This window comes from Neurospora tetrasperma, assembly GCF_000213175.1.
Source record: "Neurospora tetrasperma FGSC 2508 unplaced genomic scaffold NEUTE1scaffold_4, whole genome shotgun sequence".
Lineage (NCBI taxonomy): Eukaryota > Fungi > Ascomycota > Sordariomycetes > Sordariales > Sordariaceae > Neurospora > Neurospora tetrasperma.
The window spans coordinates 2,300,310-2,319,803 of record NW_009799102.1 but is presented as its reverse complement, the minus strand read 5'-3'; the positions used below and the strand labels follow the sequence as shown (position 1 = coordinate 2,319,803).

The 19,494-nt window shown below is 51.8% G+C and overlaps 6 protein-coding genes across 6 annotated transcripts; 3 read left to right on the top strand and 3 right to left on the bottom strand.

The window, feature by feature from the left end:
• Positions 1 to 701: 701 nt before the first annotated feature.
• On the bottom strand, positions 702 to 1,612 carry NEUTE1DRAFT_101983 (uncharacterized protein; the record flags this gene model as incomplete). The annotated part of the gene is made up of 2 exons (XM_009853983.1): positions 702 to 1,199; positions 1,484 to 1,612. 2 exons carry the CDS (start codon positions 1,610 to 1,612, stop codon positions 702 to 704), a joined length of 627 nt encoding a protein of 208 aa, XP_009852285.1.
• A 5,078-nt stretch (positions 1,613 to 6,690) lies between these two features.
• On the bottom strand, positions 6,691 to 7,152 carry NEUTE1DRAFT_101982 (uncharacterized protein; the record flags this gene model as incomplete). Its single annotated transcript, XM_009853982.1, has 3 exons — positions 6,691 to 6,771; positions 6,896 to 7,056; positions 7,119 to 7,152. The coding sequence occupies 3 exons, from the start codon at positions 7,150 to 7,152 to the stop codon at positions 6,691 to 6,693; spliced, it is 276 nt and encodes a 91-aa protein (XP_009852284.1).
• Positions 7,153 to 8,071: 919 nt separating this feature from the next.
• On the top strand, positions 8,072 to 8,775 carry NEUTE1DRAFT_45010 (uncharacterized protein; the record flags this gene model as incomplete). Its single annotated transcript, XM_009853323.1, has 3 exons — positions 8,072 to 8,295; positions 8,544 to 8,614; positions 8,729 to 8,775. 3 exons carry the CDS (start codon positions 8,072 to 8,074, stop codon positions 8,773 to 8,775), a joined length of 342 nt encoding a protein of 113 aa, XP_009851625.1.
• Positions 8,776 to 11,594: 2,819 nt separating this feature from the next.
• Positions 11,595 to 14,049, top strand: NEUTE1DRAFT_123191 (uncharacterized protein; the record flags this gene model as incomplete). The annotated part of the gene is made up of 2 exons (XM_009853981.1): positions 11,595 to 11,755; positions 11,808 to 14,049. 2 exons carry the CDS (start codon positions 11,595 to 11,597, stop codon positions 14,047 to 14,049), a joined length of 2,403 nt encoding a protein of 800 aa, XP_009852283.1.
• Positions 14,050 to 15,572: 1,523 nt separating this feature from the next.
• Positions 15,573 to 17,078, top strand: NEUTE1DRAFT_123190 (uncharacterized protein; the record flags this gene model as incomplete). Its single annotated transcript, XM_009853980.1, has 2 exons — positions 15,573 to 16,694; positions 16,794 to 17,078. 2 exons carry the CDS (start codon positions 15,718 to 15,720, stop codon positions 16,843 to 16,845), a joined length of 1,029 nt encoding a protein of 342 aa, XP_009852282.1.
• A 178-nt stretch (positions 17,079 to 17,256) lies between these two features.
• Positions 17,257 to 19,479, bottom strand: NEUTE1DRAFT_147309 (uncharacterized protein; the record flags this gene model as incomplete). The annotated part of the gene is made up of 2 exons (XM_009853979.1): positions 17,257 to 19,234; positions 19,465 to 19,479. 2 exons carry the CDS (start codon positions 19,477 to 19,479, stop codon positions 17,288 to 17,290), a joined length of 1,962 nt encoding a protein of 653 aa, XP_009852281.1.
• Positions 19,480 to 19,494: the final 15 nt, after the last annotated feature.

The window sequence follows — 19,494 nt, the reverse complement described above, 5'->3', positions numbered from 1 at the left end:
TGTACAAGAATAGGCACCGCGATGCTAGTGACCCGATATGGTTCGAAAAGACGGTATCTCTTGGCTGTCTGAGCCATTCATGCCCGAGTTGCCGGCTACGCAGGCTGCGTAAGAACCTGTGCAAGCTCAAGCCTCCTCGTCTCACCGTACTATGAACATCTGTTCCAGGTTTTGGATGGAATTGGCATGCAGTGTTCGCAGCAGCAGGCAGCTACACGTAATGTAGGATCATGCAAGCCGTGACAGGCAAGCAGTATTCGGTAATTCGCTAGAGCGCAGTCTAGGTGGAATTTCAGGACCCTGATAATCCGTGATGACGGTGTGAGCCTCGACATTTACGTGCACCGCGTCTCCTCCCTGGTCACTCACTGCTTTGCCTCGAAGAAGGTATCGGGCTCGGCTACCCGTGGAACTGGAAAACAGCAGTTGCAGCCAAAGAACCAAAATAATGCGTGGCGTCTGATAGCGCCCATTCCACCGGGATGCCGCCTTGCCAAGCGAATCCAAAGCAGACAACCATCCAGCCCATCATTTTATGTTGCCCCTCTCCGGATTCCGAGTTCGCAGGATGATCAACGGTACCGGGTACCCGTATCCAATATGTTTCTGAGGCCTGATTCCAATTCCACTTCCGCCACCAAGGGCGTAGAGAAAGCTGGCGAGGGAGGACTTGTCATGTGGCACTGCTTTGAACATGGCAGCTACTTCCGTAATGTGATATATTGTCCTACCGGGTCGATGCAGAATTCCGGATCAGCGCTACATGATTCCTGCGATCTGTATGGGCCAAGCCCGTCGGCACCCGCTCCAGCGGAAGATGATGGGGGACGAGGACGACGTTGTTGTTGACTCGACTCGCAAGTTCGATTTTTAGGAACCCGGCTAGGATCTGGCTCAGGATCCAGCCTCCCAGGCTCTCCCAGGACCGGGCCCATTGGGGAAAGTTTCGTCACGACAGGGCCTAGCGAAGCAGCAGGGAATGCTGATCCAATAACTGGAGCCCAAAGTCCACCGGTAGTGTCAAGATGAGGGAAAATGGAATGGAGATGGCATGTGGGGAGCTCTCCACTCGGCCGGCATCCGGTGATGAAGCCCTTGGAGCCTTTCAAGCCCTGGTACCTAGCGCTTGAAAGCACAGGGGAACCAGGTGGTGAGGGTGGAGGACCTTTCTGCTCGGCGACCTGAGGCTTGGCTCCATGCTACGGTAGCTTCAACCGAGGTGTCAGGCTGTGGTGTGGGATTCGGTACGAAAAAAGTGAGCAATGGGAATGAAACGGTGGCAGTTGGGCAGACAGACCGCCTCCTCTTTCGGGCTCCACTCGTCCCGAAGAAAAAAAAAAAAACGCCAACAGTATTCATTTTTGGAGCAGTGTGTAGTGGACGTTGGTTTGTCACCCGCTCCGTCATCCGCCCGCCCATCTTCTCTTCCGGAGTCATGTTCGGAAGAGATCCGGCCGAAGCGTGGTGTCAAACACCCACACACCCGCACATCCACACGCCTCGGGACACCAACTTGGATGCTTATGACACCGTTGTTTGCGTATTGCGAGTATAATACTGGCTTTGTGGCGGTGGCGGCGCAAATAGTGGTGGTGAACGTGGTGGTTGCCATGCTGTAGCAGTGATGAACTGATGATGCCAATGGTCATGGCGGTGGTGGTGTCGATTGAGCGCGACTTCTTCTTGCGCTCATGATTTAGCATGGGAGTCCAATCCATTCCAGTTGCTGTCTCGCTTTGCTTTTCTCCTCATTTGGGCCAGCCGGATGATTGGACCAGTCGGAATCCAGGGCATCTCGAGCTGGCTCATTAGTGATGTCTTGCCAACATGTGGCATATTGGCAAGTCAGTACCTAGTCATGACTGTCTCGAGAAGAAAACAGTGGCAGGGCAGTTACCGCTTCAAGTCGCGGTTGTAAGCATTGGCGGTTCTTTCACCAAATTGGCAGGGGCAGAAGTCGAAAAGCGAAAATGCAACAAGATGAGATTGAGAACAATGAAACAAACGATCTGTCGTCGATCTCGTTCTCGAAATTGCTTAGTACACGTATGTAGTTCGTCGCGTCGGGATCTCGGTCGGGAATGGGAATGGTCGAGTCGGAGTGTGAAGAGTGTGAATTGGACATGTTCTCAAGTTCATTGGTGCCTGGTCCATGTCAGCCACGCTCTCTGAGTGTCAAGCCACAACTGTCTCGTTAGATTGGTGTCCATCTTCCAAATCGGATAAGGAACCCTGCCCTAGATGCTCCACTCTTTTCACCAAGCCCAGAAACCCACTCTCTCTTATTGGTTATCCCCGCTTGCACCGGTCACCGTTTCAAAATCGGTACTTCCACTTTTACGAGTACGTACCTGTCCTTGCAATGCGCCGAACCGGAACCTGGTCCCGTCCTTTTCCTTCTCTCCACTTGTTGCAGTGAGCGGCTTAATTTACAAAGACGAACTCCGACTGGTCAGAACCCGTTTCTCATCAACATCCAGAGCGTCTCTAACGACGAATCTCAAGTCCGCCACCGACACTCCAGCAAAGCCCATAATATCGAGATACGCTAATTCGTGACGGACGGACTGGCGACAGCAATTTGGATGGCGCCGTTTCAGCAATCTCACTCCCGTTCAGCTAGCATCAGGTTGGCCATTACTTACCTATTTACCATCATCTGCGTGGCATCCCACGACAGCAGCCATGGTAGCAGCAGCCACCCATCCCTTCAACAGTACCCGACACTACTAGTATATCTGAGGGGGGGGGGGGGGGTTGGTATGTAAGCAGGCTTCAGTCTGTGCCTTGTGCCCTGTGCCTACCACGCCGCCTAACCCGACGACACCTGCATGGACCTGTACCCGTGAGCGAGTTCCCTTCCTCAGTAGACTGGTGGTTGGTTATCAAAGATGATGCACCTCTCTCCCATTTTGGTTTAGTGTCTCCGTGCCTTCAGTACAACCATCTCGTCAGTTGGAAATGGGCCTCTCTTGGCTTTCCAGATCATCTCATCACTCCCCATCTACATACTGCGATGTACAAGCGACAACAGCAGGGCGCTGGATCGTTCGGTTGGCTAACGCGGCTGGCTCGCTAGGGACCCGCTAGCTACCATTACCAAGGTCATACCTTGACCTTGCAAGCACTATCGGCCAAGCTACCCAGATGCTATCGTAGCCACCAGATCTATGCCGATGCTACCTCGACCTCTGCTCGATGAGAACTCCCGCGCAAAAAATAACACGGCGAGCCTAGATCATCTTGGCACCATTCCGCGACAAACTTGGCCATCCCATCGCTCTCCAACACCATAGGATGCGGCTCCTCGGGTCAGTCCGAGTGTAGCGAGATACAGAGCGACAGGAGCGACAGACCAATGCCTCCAGATGTCGTACCGGTTGGAGTACATCACATACATACATACTGAGAGCGTACAACAGGCCAACACGCCCCTGTCCGCCTATTTCACGGCGTTTCACATGGAATTGACGGGGTCCAGCACAGAGGCTGAGTGCTGTACGCAGTAGGGAGGCTCGCCCAATGCTGGGGTCATCCCTGCCCCGCCTTCCCGAGCCCTTACGACTCGGGCCCCGCGCATCCTGTGAAGGGGAGCCAGCCCGGAGAGCCGGATGCGCCCGGGTGTATTGCGATCAGCCAGCTTCAATATCTGCTCCGCCCTCCCGGTTGCCAGCACCTTGTCGCAAATTCCAGGGCCGACACCCGCAACTACCATGTTCCGTGTTTCGAACATCACTCGATCGGCGCTCTGCAAGACTGAGCAAATATGTCAGCCCGTTCGGCCGTATCCGCATCCAACTGCACCGCCCAATTGAGCGAACCCCTGTACATGCAAGATTGGGAAAAGCAGTAGCACACTGTACGTACCTGACGCAGTCGCCAGTGAGTTCGTTCAACACCAGTTTCTTCTTTGAAATATGACAGAACACGGTAGCCATCCCGCAAAGTGTGAATTCGCTTTTACAAAAGCAAAAGTTGGGTGCATCCTCACATATTAGGGCGGAAAAATAGGTACTTCTAAGACCGATAGGCTGGATTTAGGAGCGGAGTTGAGTCGGCATGCAAGGTAGGCACATGGGGTGGAATCAACCACTGGGCACGCAAACCGACAAAGTGCGCCCCTCGCCGAGGAATGGAAACATCCGAACGGTTACATGTGCGTCGTTCTGGGCCGTACATATACGTACCTGCCGCGCCTACGTGTACGGTACCTACACTGAATACCGCGTAGGTACAACTGGACAGCAGCGTTCCATGCCAATCAACTCTCTGCTGCATCGCAAGACACTACCCAACTGGGCGAGCTTCTGCTGCCCATGTAGCACTGCACAGTGTTGCAGGGCACTACATGGAATGGAATGATCACGGAGATTCACTCCGAGTGCAACTCAACCTTCTGGAGGTGATGAGTGGACGTTTTCTGAGACACACAGCATCGTGTCAGCCAAACAGACGTACCAAATCTGCCAGTCAACCATGCTTGCCGCGAGTGTCCAGCAGAGCCAAGAAAATGATAAAAGAAGAAAAGAGAAACGCCATCTCTGCGAAAGATTACCGTGACAGCTTTCGACCAAGCGAAAGGGTGCCCGTAAGACGATATTAGCCACTGTCATGGGATCAAGAGGACGGTATGTCGTGTAACTGCGAATAACCTACTTGGGCTATTCAGGCCACTGGTGGTGGCGGCGCACCACGCAACGGTAGTGTGACGGCGATGGGAGCTTTTCCGATTCGTAACAAGCTCCTTCGGATATCGAAAGGTCTTCTGGTCCAGAGCAAGTGTGTATCGGAAGCAAACAAAACATCACACACAAAGGGCCTTCATTCATACTGTGGTACGGGGAATAGATATCAGATCCCCATATCAGCGTACCGGAGCGCCATGCACACTCCCGTTTGCGCACCTCTATTGCTCGCCAAGCTCGGCAAGATGCACACCGGTGTCGTCAAGGAGCATAGGACCGTCATCATGGCACAAGACTTATGCTTTCAAGAGTCTATTTGCGAGTCGAGAGTTCAAAGAAATCCACAGACCGGCATCAGAACGACACCATCACATGAACCGGACTATTTCCTGTCTGAGGGCGTCTGGAGACCCCGAACATCTAGTAACGTGAAAAAATGTTCCCAATGGGGATGGGCGATGTCCAACGTTCTATTTAGGGGTTCCTGGCTGACGGTCAGCCTGATATCAATAACTAGGTCACTTAAACGGACACCGCCGCTCGCGCCCTCTTCTCCCGTATTCGCTTTTCGAACATCCAAGTGAATGGTCCTGGGAGGCTGGACGTCCACTAGTTGTGACCGCTAACATTCTCCTAGTGTGCTCCGAATAAACGATAGGTCTTCATACAACATCATGACTTGACATGAATCGTCACGGCAAGCCCTCGAGATCGTAAACATACCTACTAGCCGGCAACGCAGATGCTGGTTGGCGATCCTGGTCTATCTTCAAACCCTCATGGCAGATCTCCGTACTATTTGAAGATGTCACGAAGCTTATATGGCGTATGCCGCTTCCTCGGGACGTCATTAAATTGGTCAACCCAGACAAAAGGTGGTATCCTTGCAAAAGACTCTTTTGCTGATGACCAAGGCGAAAGTGAGACCAGTTGAGCACAGTGGGTGATGGCGTTCGAGTACAATACCGGTCAACAGGATTGAAAGAGCGGTCCGGCAGATAATTAGATTTTGAGATTGCCAACATGTCAGACTAATTCATATCTAGCAGATCACCAGTGACAAAGTCTCCCGAAAAGTTGCCAGTGGTGCGCGCTATCCTAGGCAGCCAAGGTGAGGCATCACCCCTGCGAAGCAGCTAAACCAGACTACGATGGACCTAGGCTTTGTTTGTGAACCTGTCCGTCAAGCCCCATGGTTCCCCAGGACATCCGGATGGCTACCGATCAACTCGCTATATACAAAGTAAGCACTGTCCTGTCTTGCTAAACCGCCCGGTTGACGCCGTATCGAAATGATGTTGGACGGTTTCCAAGCGGACGTAACGCTTCTGCAATGTACCTTCCCCACCAGCTCACTCTTGGCAACCTAGTCAGCCCTTTTCCCGTCTTTGGTATCGATTGCATATGAAAAATATTTGTTGGTGGACAGGCAGAGCAGGCTGGCAGGCTGGCTTTTCGCTCTCCACACGGAAACACTACGTGATCCGACTACACACCTACTGTTGATCCCAGCTCTACTCTCGGAATGGTAACTACCGTTAGGTCCCTGAGCCTAACGAACCATCCTCTTTCTTCGCGACTCTGCGTGATGTGTTTTTTGGGTTGCATTTGCACCATTGCGTACTGCAATGCTGACATGGCTGTGGAATATGAACAGCAACCACAACACTCATTTCTTCCCGAGATGAGTTATCAACAAAATATCAATTTTTTTTGCTGGGCCGAAGCGGGGCGCTGGAACGCAAGACCGACGCGGTGATCCTGCAATTTCGGTGCCCAATGATCAATATAGACTGCCTAAGAGGCCAGAATACACGATACCGTGGTAATCGCTAGTTCGCTCTGCGACAATGTGCGGCTCGCGGCTCACGGCTCGATATTGGGCTCATTAACTGGCTCCTACTGGGTCTGGATTTGGCAGCCCCGCTTTTTTTTCTTTTTTTCTTTCTTTTTTTCCCCTTTAATACAAGGCGACGGATGACACCGACAGTGTGATGCTTGTTACCTACGAGCTCGGCATAGCATTTGGAGTTACTACCCATTTGCGGGCACTTACACTACAACAGACACCATACGTAGAAGTAGGCTTGGGCCCTTGAAATGAGCCAGAATGTAACCGTGACGATAGGACTGGGCAGAGGACAGATGAGAACCAAACTTCGAGGAAGAACGGTTCTCGGATGCTGCATATAGTGGACAGATTTATGCACCACTTGGTCGTAACTGGCACCCTCCATCAGCGGACTGTGCCGTGATCGGGCAGGATCCCTTAAGAAGTAGGGTTTGGCATTATAGGGGTCCTCGGAAGAGGACAGGTGAGCAGTCGAAACTTCTGTTGCATCACATACGCTCTTGGACCCTTGGGCCCAAACTGACAAGATGACAGAGAGTAGGGGACCGAGATGAGGCTACTCCCTTCACATGATATCGTACGATACACCCTCACGTTCATCAACCTTACCGACATTGGGCCGACCGTCAGCCTCCAGGCAAAGGACAAATCGTGCCAAGAGCTCCCGACATCTTTCTTGAACGGGACCACCACGGACAACCGCTGCCTCAATCTGGCCGGTATGGATGGCATCATACAATTTCGTAGGGCTGTTGTGGCTGGCTGCCTCAGTCAGTCTGGCTGACTGACTGGCCTTCCCAGCTTTCTCTTTCCATTAGAGGGTAAGAAAAAACGGAGAATCCACGCGTTTATGAACGCCTCATTGCAGACCGTGAACGCCTCTCCTTTTAATTCTTATCGATGCTTAGAATCTGGGATCATAAAGTAGTATACACCAGACAGACACTGATGTTTGCCTCGTCAACAACGAGGCTTTCACGAGGCGTTCAACGCCGTGTCCTTTCTGTTCGAGCCTGTGATTGTGCTAGATATCTAGTAGGCCTCAGATGAGAGACATCTGGCGCGCACACACGCTTCACAGGACTGTCGTGGGCCAACTTTATTCCTTTCCATTCACTCATCCGAAAGTCTTAAGAGAGTTCATGATTGAATGAATACATCCAGCCACGCGGGAAGTAGCAAACGCCCCCAAGACAAGGGGAGGTCACAAAGGCTCGAAGCTGGCCGCGTGCGGCTGTATTTGGTGTGGCTGGTGGCTTGCTGGGCGCGGACAAGATAACAGGCATCAACGGGTGAACAAATGTCTCGGTCCCGATATTTGGGCTACGGGACAAAGAGTTGCCATTCCACCGGTTGCCTGCTTTGTCTGCCTGACGGGGTTTGAAACATTCTGTAGAACCGTTGACTTTGGGCAAGCCGTTGGCCCGGTCAGGTGAGAAGTTTCTTTCGGGCCGAGCCGACTGCCGCTGTGGTCTCTTTTCTTTATCCAATAGTCATCTACCCATCAGCCTCGACTATGGTGCCGTCATCAACAATGGGTACTGGAGGGAGTCGGGGAGTATATCAAGATGCTATACATGTGAAGGATCTTGGGGAGTATACTCACGGAAACCGTTCGTTCGTTCATGGAACGGATTTGAGTTCGGTAAGGTACATTTGGTTGTCGACCGAGTTTCCTGAGTTCATCGCTCGTACGGACGTACGGAGCAATGGAGCTTACAAAGCTATCACTCGCTCCAACCTAAATCTTACGGTAGGGTAGGTATATTTACTTGTTTTCCATGTAAGTACAGGGCAGGACAGCAAAGTTTGGATTCTTTCCCCGACAAAACTGTGGCTGCTGAGGGATTTCTCTCGACTACCTATCTAGCACTTCTCCTGGTTTCGTGGCCAGGCATGCCGTCGAGTCCGTTAATTGACGTTGGACCCTCCCCAGGATGATCGACAACACTCTGCGCATTTACGTATTCCCTTGCAATAAACCCGGGTATACCGAGCCGGATTAGCCCTGCCCGATCAACCAGATTAGGAAGTGGACGGAACATATTATCAACTCCTCATGAATTTGTCCCAAGCAGTAATCAGTAAATGGACTTTCTTGTTTCTACATCCCCATCCGTCTTCGCTTCGCCTCTCACTCCGATGTTCACAGTCTGACCATTGATCTAACTGTACATGTAATCGTGCATAGATGCCGAAAACCGAACACTAGCTGCCCGCTCGTTCAGGACAGATTAAGTAGAGGTAACGTCAGATAGATAGCAAGCAAATCAGCAAGGCAGGTTAGATGTAGGTAGGTAGGTACGTACTTTTGTGTAACGGCCGAAAGGGCTAAAAGGACTTTCTTCCCCTCGGATAGCCGCGTAGTCCCATGTCATCATGTGTGATCGTGGACTTTTAGTTGCCATCCCCGTTTATTTTGTTTGCCTTCTTTTTTTTCTCGAATCCCCTGTCATTTCATTGGAGCTATGAAATAAGCAAGGTGCATGTTTCCGGCAAGCTTACCCGGTCTCACATTGTGTGTGTTTTGTGTCTTTCATATACCACTCTATGTATAATGGAACATTCTTGAAGAAAGGGTTGGTCGTATGTTTGACGTACTCACAGTTTTCTATAAAAAAAGAACGCTGATGTTTTATCGTTGGTAACAGGACTTTCAACCATGTTTTTTGACCGGTCGTGGTTGGAGTAGGTGATTTCCCCGAATGTCTGGGCCTTTATTGTAAACCGTGGCGAGCGCAATGAGAAATGGGAGTTTCACATTGCAGATATATTTGCCGCATTCATTGAATATCTCAATACATATTTCTCGTGGTGATAGTCTTCGCAGCTCGATTTTGCTTGAGGTGGCCGCCATTTGTTTGCTTGAGGTCTATCGAAGAGGCCGTTACCCTACCTACATAATACATATGACAGGCCAGTTACCAGAGCGTTCATACTCTCCTGAGTGTGCTCCATCTCTCCAGCTCGTCACTGGTGTACATGTCAAGGGATGAGCTTGGTGGTGTTTCCTGTAGCGCCCCAGTCGCGCGTGTATACGCTATTGTATACCTGATGGCGAGTGAAACGAAAACATTCTTAATCCGATGACTTGTGAACATTGAATAAATTAGATAATATTTGATCAATTGTCTTGTGGACACTTCGAAGTAGTGCCATACGTTGAGCCACAACTTCATGTTGGAGGAGAACGAATGCGATCGCAGGCTGTGCATTCTCCTTTGTTGTCGTGTCGTTCAACAAGACTGAAACGGTCTTTCATGATGAAGATACCCAAGTTATTTTCTGCGAAGCGAGTGAAAACAGTTGCTAGAGATATGCTCAAGAGAGGATCGGAAAAGAACAAGACAAGCTTGTAACTAGTGCAGCATGCATACATCAACTTCATGAAGCATCCAATGTCACTAGAGTTTCTTATATAGAGAAAATAGATTTCACGTCCCCTCTCCTGAGCCGAAATCCAATCAGGATTGTCGGCGCTCCAAATTCATGCTGTGAGGTTCATGACTTGAGTCACCAAAAGGTTGATACACCAACAACGATCACAAAGCTCTAGATATAGTTCCACCAAGTGACAGCTGTAAACATGGAAGGCTAACTGTCTGTGACATCAGGCCCGTCAAAAATACAATGTCTTCGGGATTTGTACTCTGGAACGCCATGTCAGCATGTGAAGGCGACATGCCCGAGATGACAAGACACTTGAACCTTGCACCTTACACATGTGTCTTCAGTAAGAACGAATACTCCTAAAGCATAAAATGACCATAATAACCACAGGGTCTTTTCCTGCTGTCACAATATAGGTCCGTTCAAAGGTCCAGATTATAATGGAACAACCTTGGACAGGACGTTCTGAGTGTCGAATACCTAGGTGCCACTATGCAACGTAACAACGTATAACACTGGAGGACCGAGTCAATAGCGGGCTCTTGAAAGTCTGTGATCTTGATCATTTGGGGAACTGGCGGATTAGATGAAGATATGGCACTTTCAGTCTGCTGTTATGCTTCCATGTACTGGCGAGAAACCTCCTCGAGCTTCAAAAAAAAAAAAAAAAAGAAAGGCTATCTGTTAAGCCGCCTAACGGACACTCGCTCAAAGTTAGATGGGCATTTCAACCTGTGACTTGTGGTTTCGAAATTTGAGGATGGGAATCATATGTGAATGGCGGCCGAAGGAGAAACAGGAACGTGGATTTAAAGAACAACCTAGATGGACTCAGGAAGACGGCACACATATATGTTCCTGTCCCATAGCCTGACAGATTGTAGATGACGTGTCCAGTGATGTTCAACTTTGAATGGTCCTAATAACGAGCAAGCAGGTCAGGGCTCCTTACCGGGACTTGTAAGGTATTGCCATCGATCTTCACCCGGGTGACAGTCACCCCGGTGACCAGATTCTGACATTGAAGGGCCAAGGTTTCTTCCCAAGTCCAACCTTCGGACGGTTACCCCACACCGACCGAGTCCGGGACGCCGTTCCTTCCTCCTGACGGGCCGCCCTGAGTTTCTGCCTGATCACTGACACAGCCATTGACCAATGGTTTTGGCCGTGCGTGTTGCGAACCTCAAACTCATTTTTTCCACAATCGCTTCTCGTGCGAGTTCCGGGCCGGACAATCACAATAGATACCCCACCTGTCTGAATAGACCCAAACAGTAAACAACCCACCCTATTGCTTGCTATTGTCGCGGTATTCGCATTATTGCAACGCAATGGACCGAGTACAAGATTGGGTAACTGGTCTTCCTACTCCCGGAGTTATTGCTGCCCCTTTATCTAGCCCTGTCGCGAGCAACATCTCCCTCTCTTCAGGCAAATCGAATCCTCCTCCGCTGAGAAGAAAAGGAAACATCACGCCCGATCAGCTTCCTGACAAGACCTATCATCAGCATCATCGTGGTCATTCGGAACAAAACACAAAGACATCTCAACAACAGCAATCATCCATTACGACGCGTGAACCCCCGCAGGATACAGCCACCAATATTCCGTCAGTCACTCGACCAACTTTCGACATTGCCTCTTGCCAGCAGAACAACGAGCTCACCATGTATGCCCACGACAGCAAGGCCATTCGTGGCAATTTTATTCCCGTATCCAAGTCAATGAATGCTCGTGCCCCCACTCCCCCGCGGGAGCCGTCCGAGAACATTCACCACTTCTTGCAGCTCAGCTTGACCGAGTCGCAAATGGAGAAGTTAGCCAAAGTGTAAGATAACCAGCGATATGTGGGTTGTTTTACCAATGCTAACCCGCATAAGCTTATCCGAGGATGGCGACACAGAACGAGAATCGCGCGGTCGTCAAGCTCCTCAGACTGAAGTTCAGCAGCCCGACGTCGTCGATTCAGTCAAGCCCAAGCCCAAGGCCAAAGAGCACCAGACGCTAAAGCAACGATTCAGATCTCTCTCCCCCGCAAAGAGAAGAAAGCACCAGCAAGAGGTGGTTGCTACCCCTCCCAGACAGCGCTCGCCTTCGCCCGTCAGAAGAGGTACGGGACCGAAAACGTCTGAGCAACGCCGGCTTGGCTATGGCTCCGACTCTTACCAGTCGCCTCAACCTGCTAGCAAGCAGAGACAGTTCCATCAGCACCAGGTTTCGTGGGATCGGCAGTACGATTCTCCCAAGACTGTGAGCAGACAGAGACAGCAGCAATGCATGTCCCCTCAGTCCGCTAGCAGGCAGAGACAAGAGCATCAGCAGGAACAACGTGCTGCCGAGGCAGCTGCCTTCCGCTTGGCTTCTCCCTCTCCTTCAAAGCGTCGTCAAGATCGTGTCCCTCCTGTCCCCATCGACACCGACATTGCTCGTCTTCACGCCAAGGTCACGGCCCATCGTGAACCCATCGTCATCCATTACTCTCCTGAGCCCGATGCGCGAGTGGCTTCCCAGACTGTTCAAATTGTGGCCACAGACAAGTCCTCCGTCTACTCCCAGGAGAATCAAGAGAAGGCTCCTGACCCCCGTTTCCGCTCCCAGATAAGTCCCCTTCACGTTGTCAAGGAAAACAAGGAGAATGATAGCGGATACTCCCAGACCCTCAGCATCCTTCAAGATTACGGTAACTGGAGCAACTGGGCCAACTCCGAGGAGCCTGTTCAGAGCAGCCAAGGCCCAGAAGTCACTCGCGCTCCCACCAAGTTATCCAACCGCAGCGCTGACCGGCCTGGCACCGACGGAGCCACAGGCACAGATGACTTCCACTACTCAGCCCTGACTCCTCTCTTCCCAATCCACAATATCAACAACCCCAACCGCAACATGCGCATGGCCTCCAAGACCTTGATCGGTGAAAACGGCTGGTTGGAGTCTACGTCTCGTCCCTCTGACGCCCAGCCCAACAATCAGCTCAACACCGCCACCTCCAACGGCACAAACAAGAAACCATCAACCGCCGTTCCCGCCCGCAAACCCGGCTTCCTCGACAACCTCGTCAAAAAGGCCAAAGACTTTGTCTCTGCTCCTCTGCCCGAGAACGCGAACAACCAACGCTCCTCCCACGACTCCAACAAGCCTCACTCCCCGCGCACCTTGCAAATCAGTCTCACACCTCGCGAGCAATCGCTGCTCTACTGCGAACTTGAATTCCTCCTTTCCACCCTCCTAAACACTTACATCACCACGCAGCTCTCCCTAGGTCTACTTGACCATAACAAAGTCCGCCGCATCTCAGACACATGGCAATCTAAAGGCCGCCCGCGCGTCGTCTCCTTCCGGTACGACCTCGAAACCCAACTCGATCTTGTCCGCTTACACGTCAACGACTTCAAGTTCTACGGCCCCGCAGCGGCCAACACCACTACTATCATGGGTATCGTAGACGGCGCCAAGACAGATGCAAGAGCCATGCGCATCAGGACGTTTTGCCAACCGGACACGGTAGTGGCGAAGCAACTTGTTGGAGCGAGGGCGTTGTGCGGGCTGCTGGGCGCCGGAGACACGGAAGAGAGAAAGCTGGGGGAGTGTGTTGGCTTCTTCAGGGCGGTGGTTGAGAGAGAGGTGCAGAGGGGGATGATTGAGGTTGCTGCTGGTGGCAATGGTGGCAACGGTGGTGGTGAGACAACGATGGACGAACAACAGCAGCAGAGAGAGTCGGGGAATACTACGACTTCGGGCGACGGGATTTGGGTTGGTGGTGCGCCGCAGTATCAGGGACCGCCGTCGCCGATTCCGGAACAGAATCTGAACCAAACTCAGACCCAGGCGCAGATCCAGACTAGGAGCCAGAGCCCAGTGAGACGCGGTGGACATTCGTTGGACGAGTCTAACAAGTGGCATCAGCATCATCATCATCAAGAGCAGCAACGCCAACACAACACTGCCCCCGGCCACCCTGGTGCCAGCGGCGGTCACAACAACGCGCTCTCTAGCCCGGTTCGGTTCACCACTTTTGCTGCTGCTACGAGTGGTGGTCACTTGAAGGGATCGGCGTCGCAGGGAATCATCAAGATGGATCCGAGTGCTTATGAGGATGACATTCATCCAGGCTCCAAGATCTTTTGAGTATAGCCTGCGACTGGTTAATGCTGGATCTCTCTTTTTATCTCGTTTTGCGGCGTTATGGAAAGCGTAGTTTCTTTGAGCGTACTTTCTTTCTGCTTCATGGAATGGATGTGATGGACAAATGATGTATGATCAAAGATACCCCCCCCCCCCCCCCCCCCCCTCCTCTCCCTCGGTCTGGTAGTTTGCTTCCAAAAAAGAGAAAATGGGTAGTGGAAAGGAAGGAGCAAGGCGTTGGTACTAGCCGTTGGAGCAATGGCTTTGATCTAATGGCGGTGTTGAGGGAAGTTGATGGCGATGGCGTATCTAGTGTAGGAGTAGAACAAAACAAAACATTTCCATCAATCTTGATGAGACCAAATACAAGAATAAGGGTGATTGACTGTAACAACGGATGATTGATGGCAAAAAGCACGACCATGTCAGGGCGCATCCCGCATACAACTCGCAAAGTGACATGAAATGCTCTGTAATGTAGGTGAGAAACTGGCAGGCGGGAACCGGCTGTCATTAGGTTGTCGGGCCATCTCTCAAAGGCATCAAGTGGCTCGGTTTTGGGGTGCATGTGCACGTTTACCTGTGCGTTAAGGTCTGTTCATCGGTGATTTGTGCCGAGAACGAGTCAGGGTTGGGGTTTTGTTGACAGTGGCTCAGCGAACAACAGATGTACCTGGGAGACAGACAAAGCCACAATGAGACGATATCAGCATGAAGGGAATCTGAAATGTCATGAAACTGCGCTATGTGAAGCATTAGACAGTGTCCAGAACGAGTTCTAGCACCTGATGAGATTGTTCACTGCTTCGGTTTCGTCAATCTTGAGCTCTTGTCCTCGTTCTTTTCAAAGTCCTTCGCTTTGTTTTGCTGTTCTTTTCTCAAAGCCATCATGACCTATATCAATCCAAGTCACTTGTACAGTCAGTTAGATACACCCAAGCATCAAAAGGTCCCCCAAAGTCCACAACATGATCTGGAGCTTCGCCGTTCATCCTTAGTTCCTCCTTAATCGCACCTAGGTGATAGATTTTTTCTCACATATTATTACCCACTTTCGTCACTATCACACTTTGTACTTACGAATCCTTTTCATCGAACCTATCCACATTGGCTAGTCACAAACGCGCGTATGTACACGCGACACATTACCACTTATATCCGGCCATCAGGGGTTCCATGGTTCTAGACACACCCGAGTCAGTTGTTCCCGAGCTCCCATTTATATCCGTGGACCCAGGCCGCGCAATCATGAACAGGGTCCCCCGGCTTCACAACCCCGTTACCGTGGCATCGGCCTGCACACGGTGACGCAAGCCCTCGTGGCTTTGTTTCTCTCTAACTAACTAACTCGGTTGGCAGTTCACCAGTCGTTGATTTCATGTTGATATTTTTTTTTTTTTTTTGGCTTGCGAATTTTCGTTGAATGCTGGGGAAGTCAAAACCACCTAGTTCCTGTTCCTCGTCAGTTATGGGTCGAACTTGAGTTCGTCTTTCATCCGGTCTTCCGGCGCATTCGCAAGGCAACTGGAAAAAAGTTAATTTATACCTATCTGCGAACCTTGACTCTTCTCCTTCTGATCCAAACCCATTATTGTTCTTTTTTTGCTTGACACCGCCGGCTGGACATTCCGTCACGGTTCTCTCACAAACCAGCAATTCAAATCGCACAAAATGTGGTCTTCACTAACACCAGCACGAAGACAAGCCACAACGACATCATGGAGGGATCGCCTATTGACCCTCCTCATGGCCTTGACCCTCATCCTATCCTCACTTGCCAGCCCCCTCCCAATTGAAGGTGCCGTCAAAGCCAACAACAACAACGATGCCGTCTCTCAGCCCCAGGCCCAAGCCAAAGCCGAAGTCAGGCAATTCTCAGCACCAGCGCAAGCGCAAGAGGCCGAGACAACCAACGCCGCTACCCCCGATGGCACGACCGACACCAACACAGACGACCCTCTCCTCCCCGAACGCAAATACTTCCACGAACCCGGCTGGACCGAAGAGCTCAGTCACTACGACACCCGCTTCTTCACCTCGCCCGTCCCTTACGACCCCCACCTCGTGCACCTGCGCCACCTCATCCGGTCCTACCTGCTCATGACCTCGTCGCGCTCCTTGACCACCTGGCTTGCGCACGGCACGCTGCTAGGGTGGTACTGGAACGGCGCCATCATGCCGTGGGACTATGATCTCGACGTCCAAGTTAGCAACACCACGCTGGGGGAGATGGCGCGGGAGTGGAACCAGACGACATTCGATTACGTGTATACCCTCTCGGAAGAAGAGGAAAAGGAAGGGCTGGGCAAACAGGGCGATGTCAATGTCAAAAAGTACTTGTTGGATGTGAACCCGTACTGGGCGCAGAGGACGAGGTTGGAGGGGATGAATGTGATTGATGCGCGGTGGATCGATATGGAGAATGGTATGTATGTGGACATTACGGGCTTGAGTGAGGATCGCGAAGAGACGGGGACAAGACAAGGGGTGTGGAGCGATAAGAATTATCATGGCTATGGGACGAGACAGATTTGGCCACTGAGGAGGACGGAGTTCGAGGGCGTAGAGGCGTGGGTGCCGTGGGATGTGGAGGGGGTTTTGAAGGAGGAGTACGGGGCGAGGAGTTTGACGGAGGAGTCGTGGGCTGGGTGAGTAACTTCCTCTTCTTCTTCTTCTCCTGTTTGTCTTTTGGGGTTGGGGGGGAAATGAAGTTGATGGCACTTACTGACGATTGATTAATGTGACAGACACCACTTTGACCATGGGCGGAAACAGTGGGTGAAGACGGAGTTGGCGTAAAAGACGTCGTGATGGAAGAAGCCTTCCTCGGGTCGGGAAGATGAGTTCTTTTGTCTTGTTCCTTGCATTTCTGGCGTTGGGATACCGGTGGTTTTTGAAACGGGCACATAAAGGGATCAAACATAAGAGGATTAAAGGGGGATGAAGGAACCGCAGTTTCCATGCGATATTGGTCGTTGGGATCGTCGCCAGGAGCATATATACCTCTAGACGAGCATAATACCCGTGATCTTGTAGTCAGCTTTCCGATAGAATGTGTGCCTGTTAACTCGTTTGCGAGACTGAAGGAATAGCGGCTGGCACGCAAATAGATGGCCAACAAATGGTCCAACGCTGTTGTTACATGGCTTGATCGCTTGATCATAAAACAAAAAAAATATCCCCTATGACTCGTGGACAATTAGTCCGGATATCACCACCGAAGTACAACTCCGCCAACGCCTTACCCAAACACAACCTGGTCATATTGCTTATCATCGAGATACTTTTGCAAAACACCCTGCAACGCGCCCTTCGTCTTCTCCATAGCAGGCACCACCCCCTCAATCTGCTCCAAGTTCCCTCTCATACTCTCCATATGGCTTCCCAACTGCTGCGCCACCTTGACGAGCTCCTCGTCCCCTTCGATTTCCTTGAAGACACTCCCACGTGTGTCCTTCTCTGTGGGCTTGACCAACTCAATCTCCCCTTCCTCCTCCCAATCCCTTGCAGCACCAGGTCCAGTAGGCCGTATGCCCGGCGCCAACACGTGGTCCCGCTTTCCGCGTTCCCTCCAGCCCCTCGATTGCGTCCGCGCATTCGTTTCCAGCGTTCTCAACCGCCTGTACGCCCGCTCTAACTCCTGCTCCTCCTTCTCCTTCTCCCGCTTAAGAAGTGCGACAGAGTGTAGCAGTGGATCGAGCGTCCTCTCGAGCGCTTGGATCGCGTTGACGGTCTTCTCAAAGTCGAACTCCGCTTCGTGACTTGCGCCTGCTGGTTCGCCGTTGATGTCCCTCGGTTGCTTGGAGACAGAAGGAATAGAAGGTGGCGGAAATGGCATGCCCTTCTCTAGCTTCTTGTGTAGACGAGACGCGAAGGTGGTCAGTATGTCTTGGGCATGGGCGTACCGACTCGAGTCGCTGCGGGTTTCGCGGAGACTGAAGAGGATCGGGCGATGGGCGTCGGCGATAATGCTGTCTACTGCGGCGATGGAGGGGGGATCGAGCGGTGACCATTTGGAGGCGATGGTGGATCGGGGGATCTGTCGGGTGCGAGAAGTGAGGTGGCGGTATTTGGGGACAGGCGGGGGCTTTTCCTTTGGTTCTTTGGGTTGTTGTTGAGCAGGAGGTCCTTCATTCTCGTCCGGCTCTACATTTTTCCGTCGTCGTGGCTTTTCTGTTGGCCCCGGGGTATTCGTATCAGAGTCCTTGGCTGACCGTTTCTCTGCCCGCTGTTGCTTAGCAGCGGCTGCAGGTATAGCCTTCTCTCTTATGGTAGCATTGGGGGGACGATGTGCTGGTCCGCGCTTGTTTTTCCGGGCAGCTTCAGGACGTTCGGAATATTCTACTTCTGGAACAGTCTGACCCCTTCGACGTTGTCGTGTTGGCGCCGCCTCCTCAACGTCTACGTCCTCGGCTTCGGCAACCTTCTTTCCTTTCCTGCTCTTGGTGGTCTGTTTGTTCTGCGGAGGAGACATCCGGTTCTGAGCTTGAAAGGCAGATACTTCGGCTAGTGATGAGCGACCGTTGTCCAGGTGTGCTGATGGATCTCGTCTATTCTCCTTGCTACGTTGAGTTGGTTTGGAGGAATGCTGACTTGGATTGGTTGATCTTGTACTTCGGCGGACGTCCTCCTCCTGTGCTGGTTCCTCCTCGATGGACGCTACTTCTTTTCTGCCTCGCAAGCCCTTCGCTGTCGCCTTTCCGGTGTCCTTGCTCGGCCTCCCTCTTGGTCTTTTGGTTGGTTCCGGATCTGGTTGGACCTCGTCTTCTACTGGCTCCTCCGCAGCAGGAGTCGGCCTCCTCCGTTTCCGTGGTCTCGTTTCCTCTGCAGGCGCATTGGTACTGACATGTTCCGTACGGTCCTTGGGCGGTCGCCCTCTCTTCTTAGGGTTGAGCGGTTCCTCCGCGATAGTTTCCTCTCTAGCTTTAGGGCCTCGTTTGGACTGCTTCTCAACGACAGCAGGCGCGGATTCTTCCTCTTGGGGTTCAGTATGAGGCGTCTTCTTAGGTCGTCCTCGTTTCTTTGGCCCCGGATTGGATACGCCTCCTGCATCTCCCGCTTGCGCTTCCTCTGTTGGCTTCGGCCTCCGTGTTGCTGTCTCTTCTGCGCGCCCCGACGCGTCTTCTCCAGCCTTGGACGCGTTAGGTGGACGACCGCGTTTCCTCTTTTGATTTGGTATTTCGGGCGCCTTTTATCATGGTTAGCTTGGGGCGTTTTAAAGAATGCCAGTCGAAATTACCATATCTGAAGTAAACAGTTATGCGCCGTCGATACAAATGAATAGTACTATGATTGAGTATTGAAGTTGAGGTCGTCAAGGTGCCAGTAAACTAACTGTAACTGCCCCTCGAAGTCAAGCCACAGCAATGACAGCTCGCAACGATGTTACTGTACTGTGGCTGGTGCTTTGATACCCACCGTGCCCACTTCCATCTTTGTCATTAATAC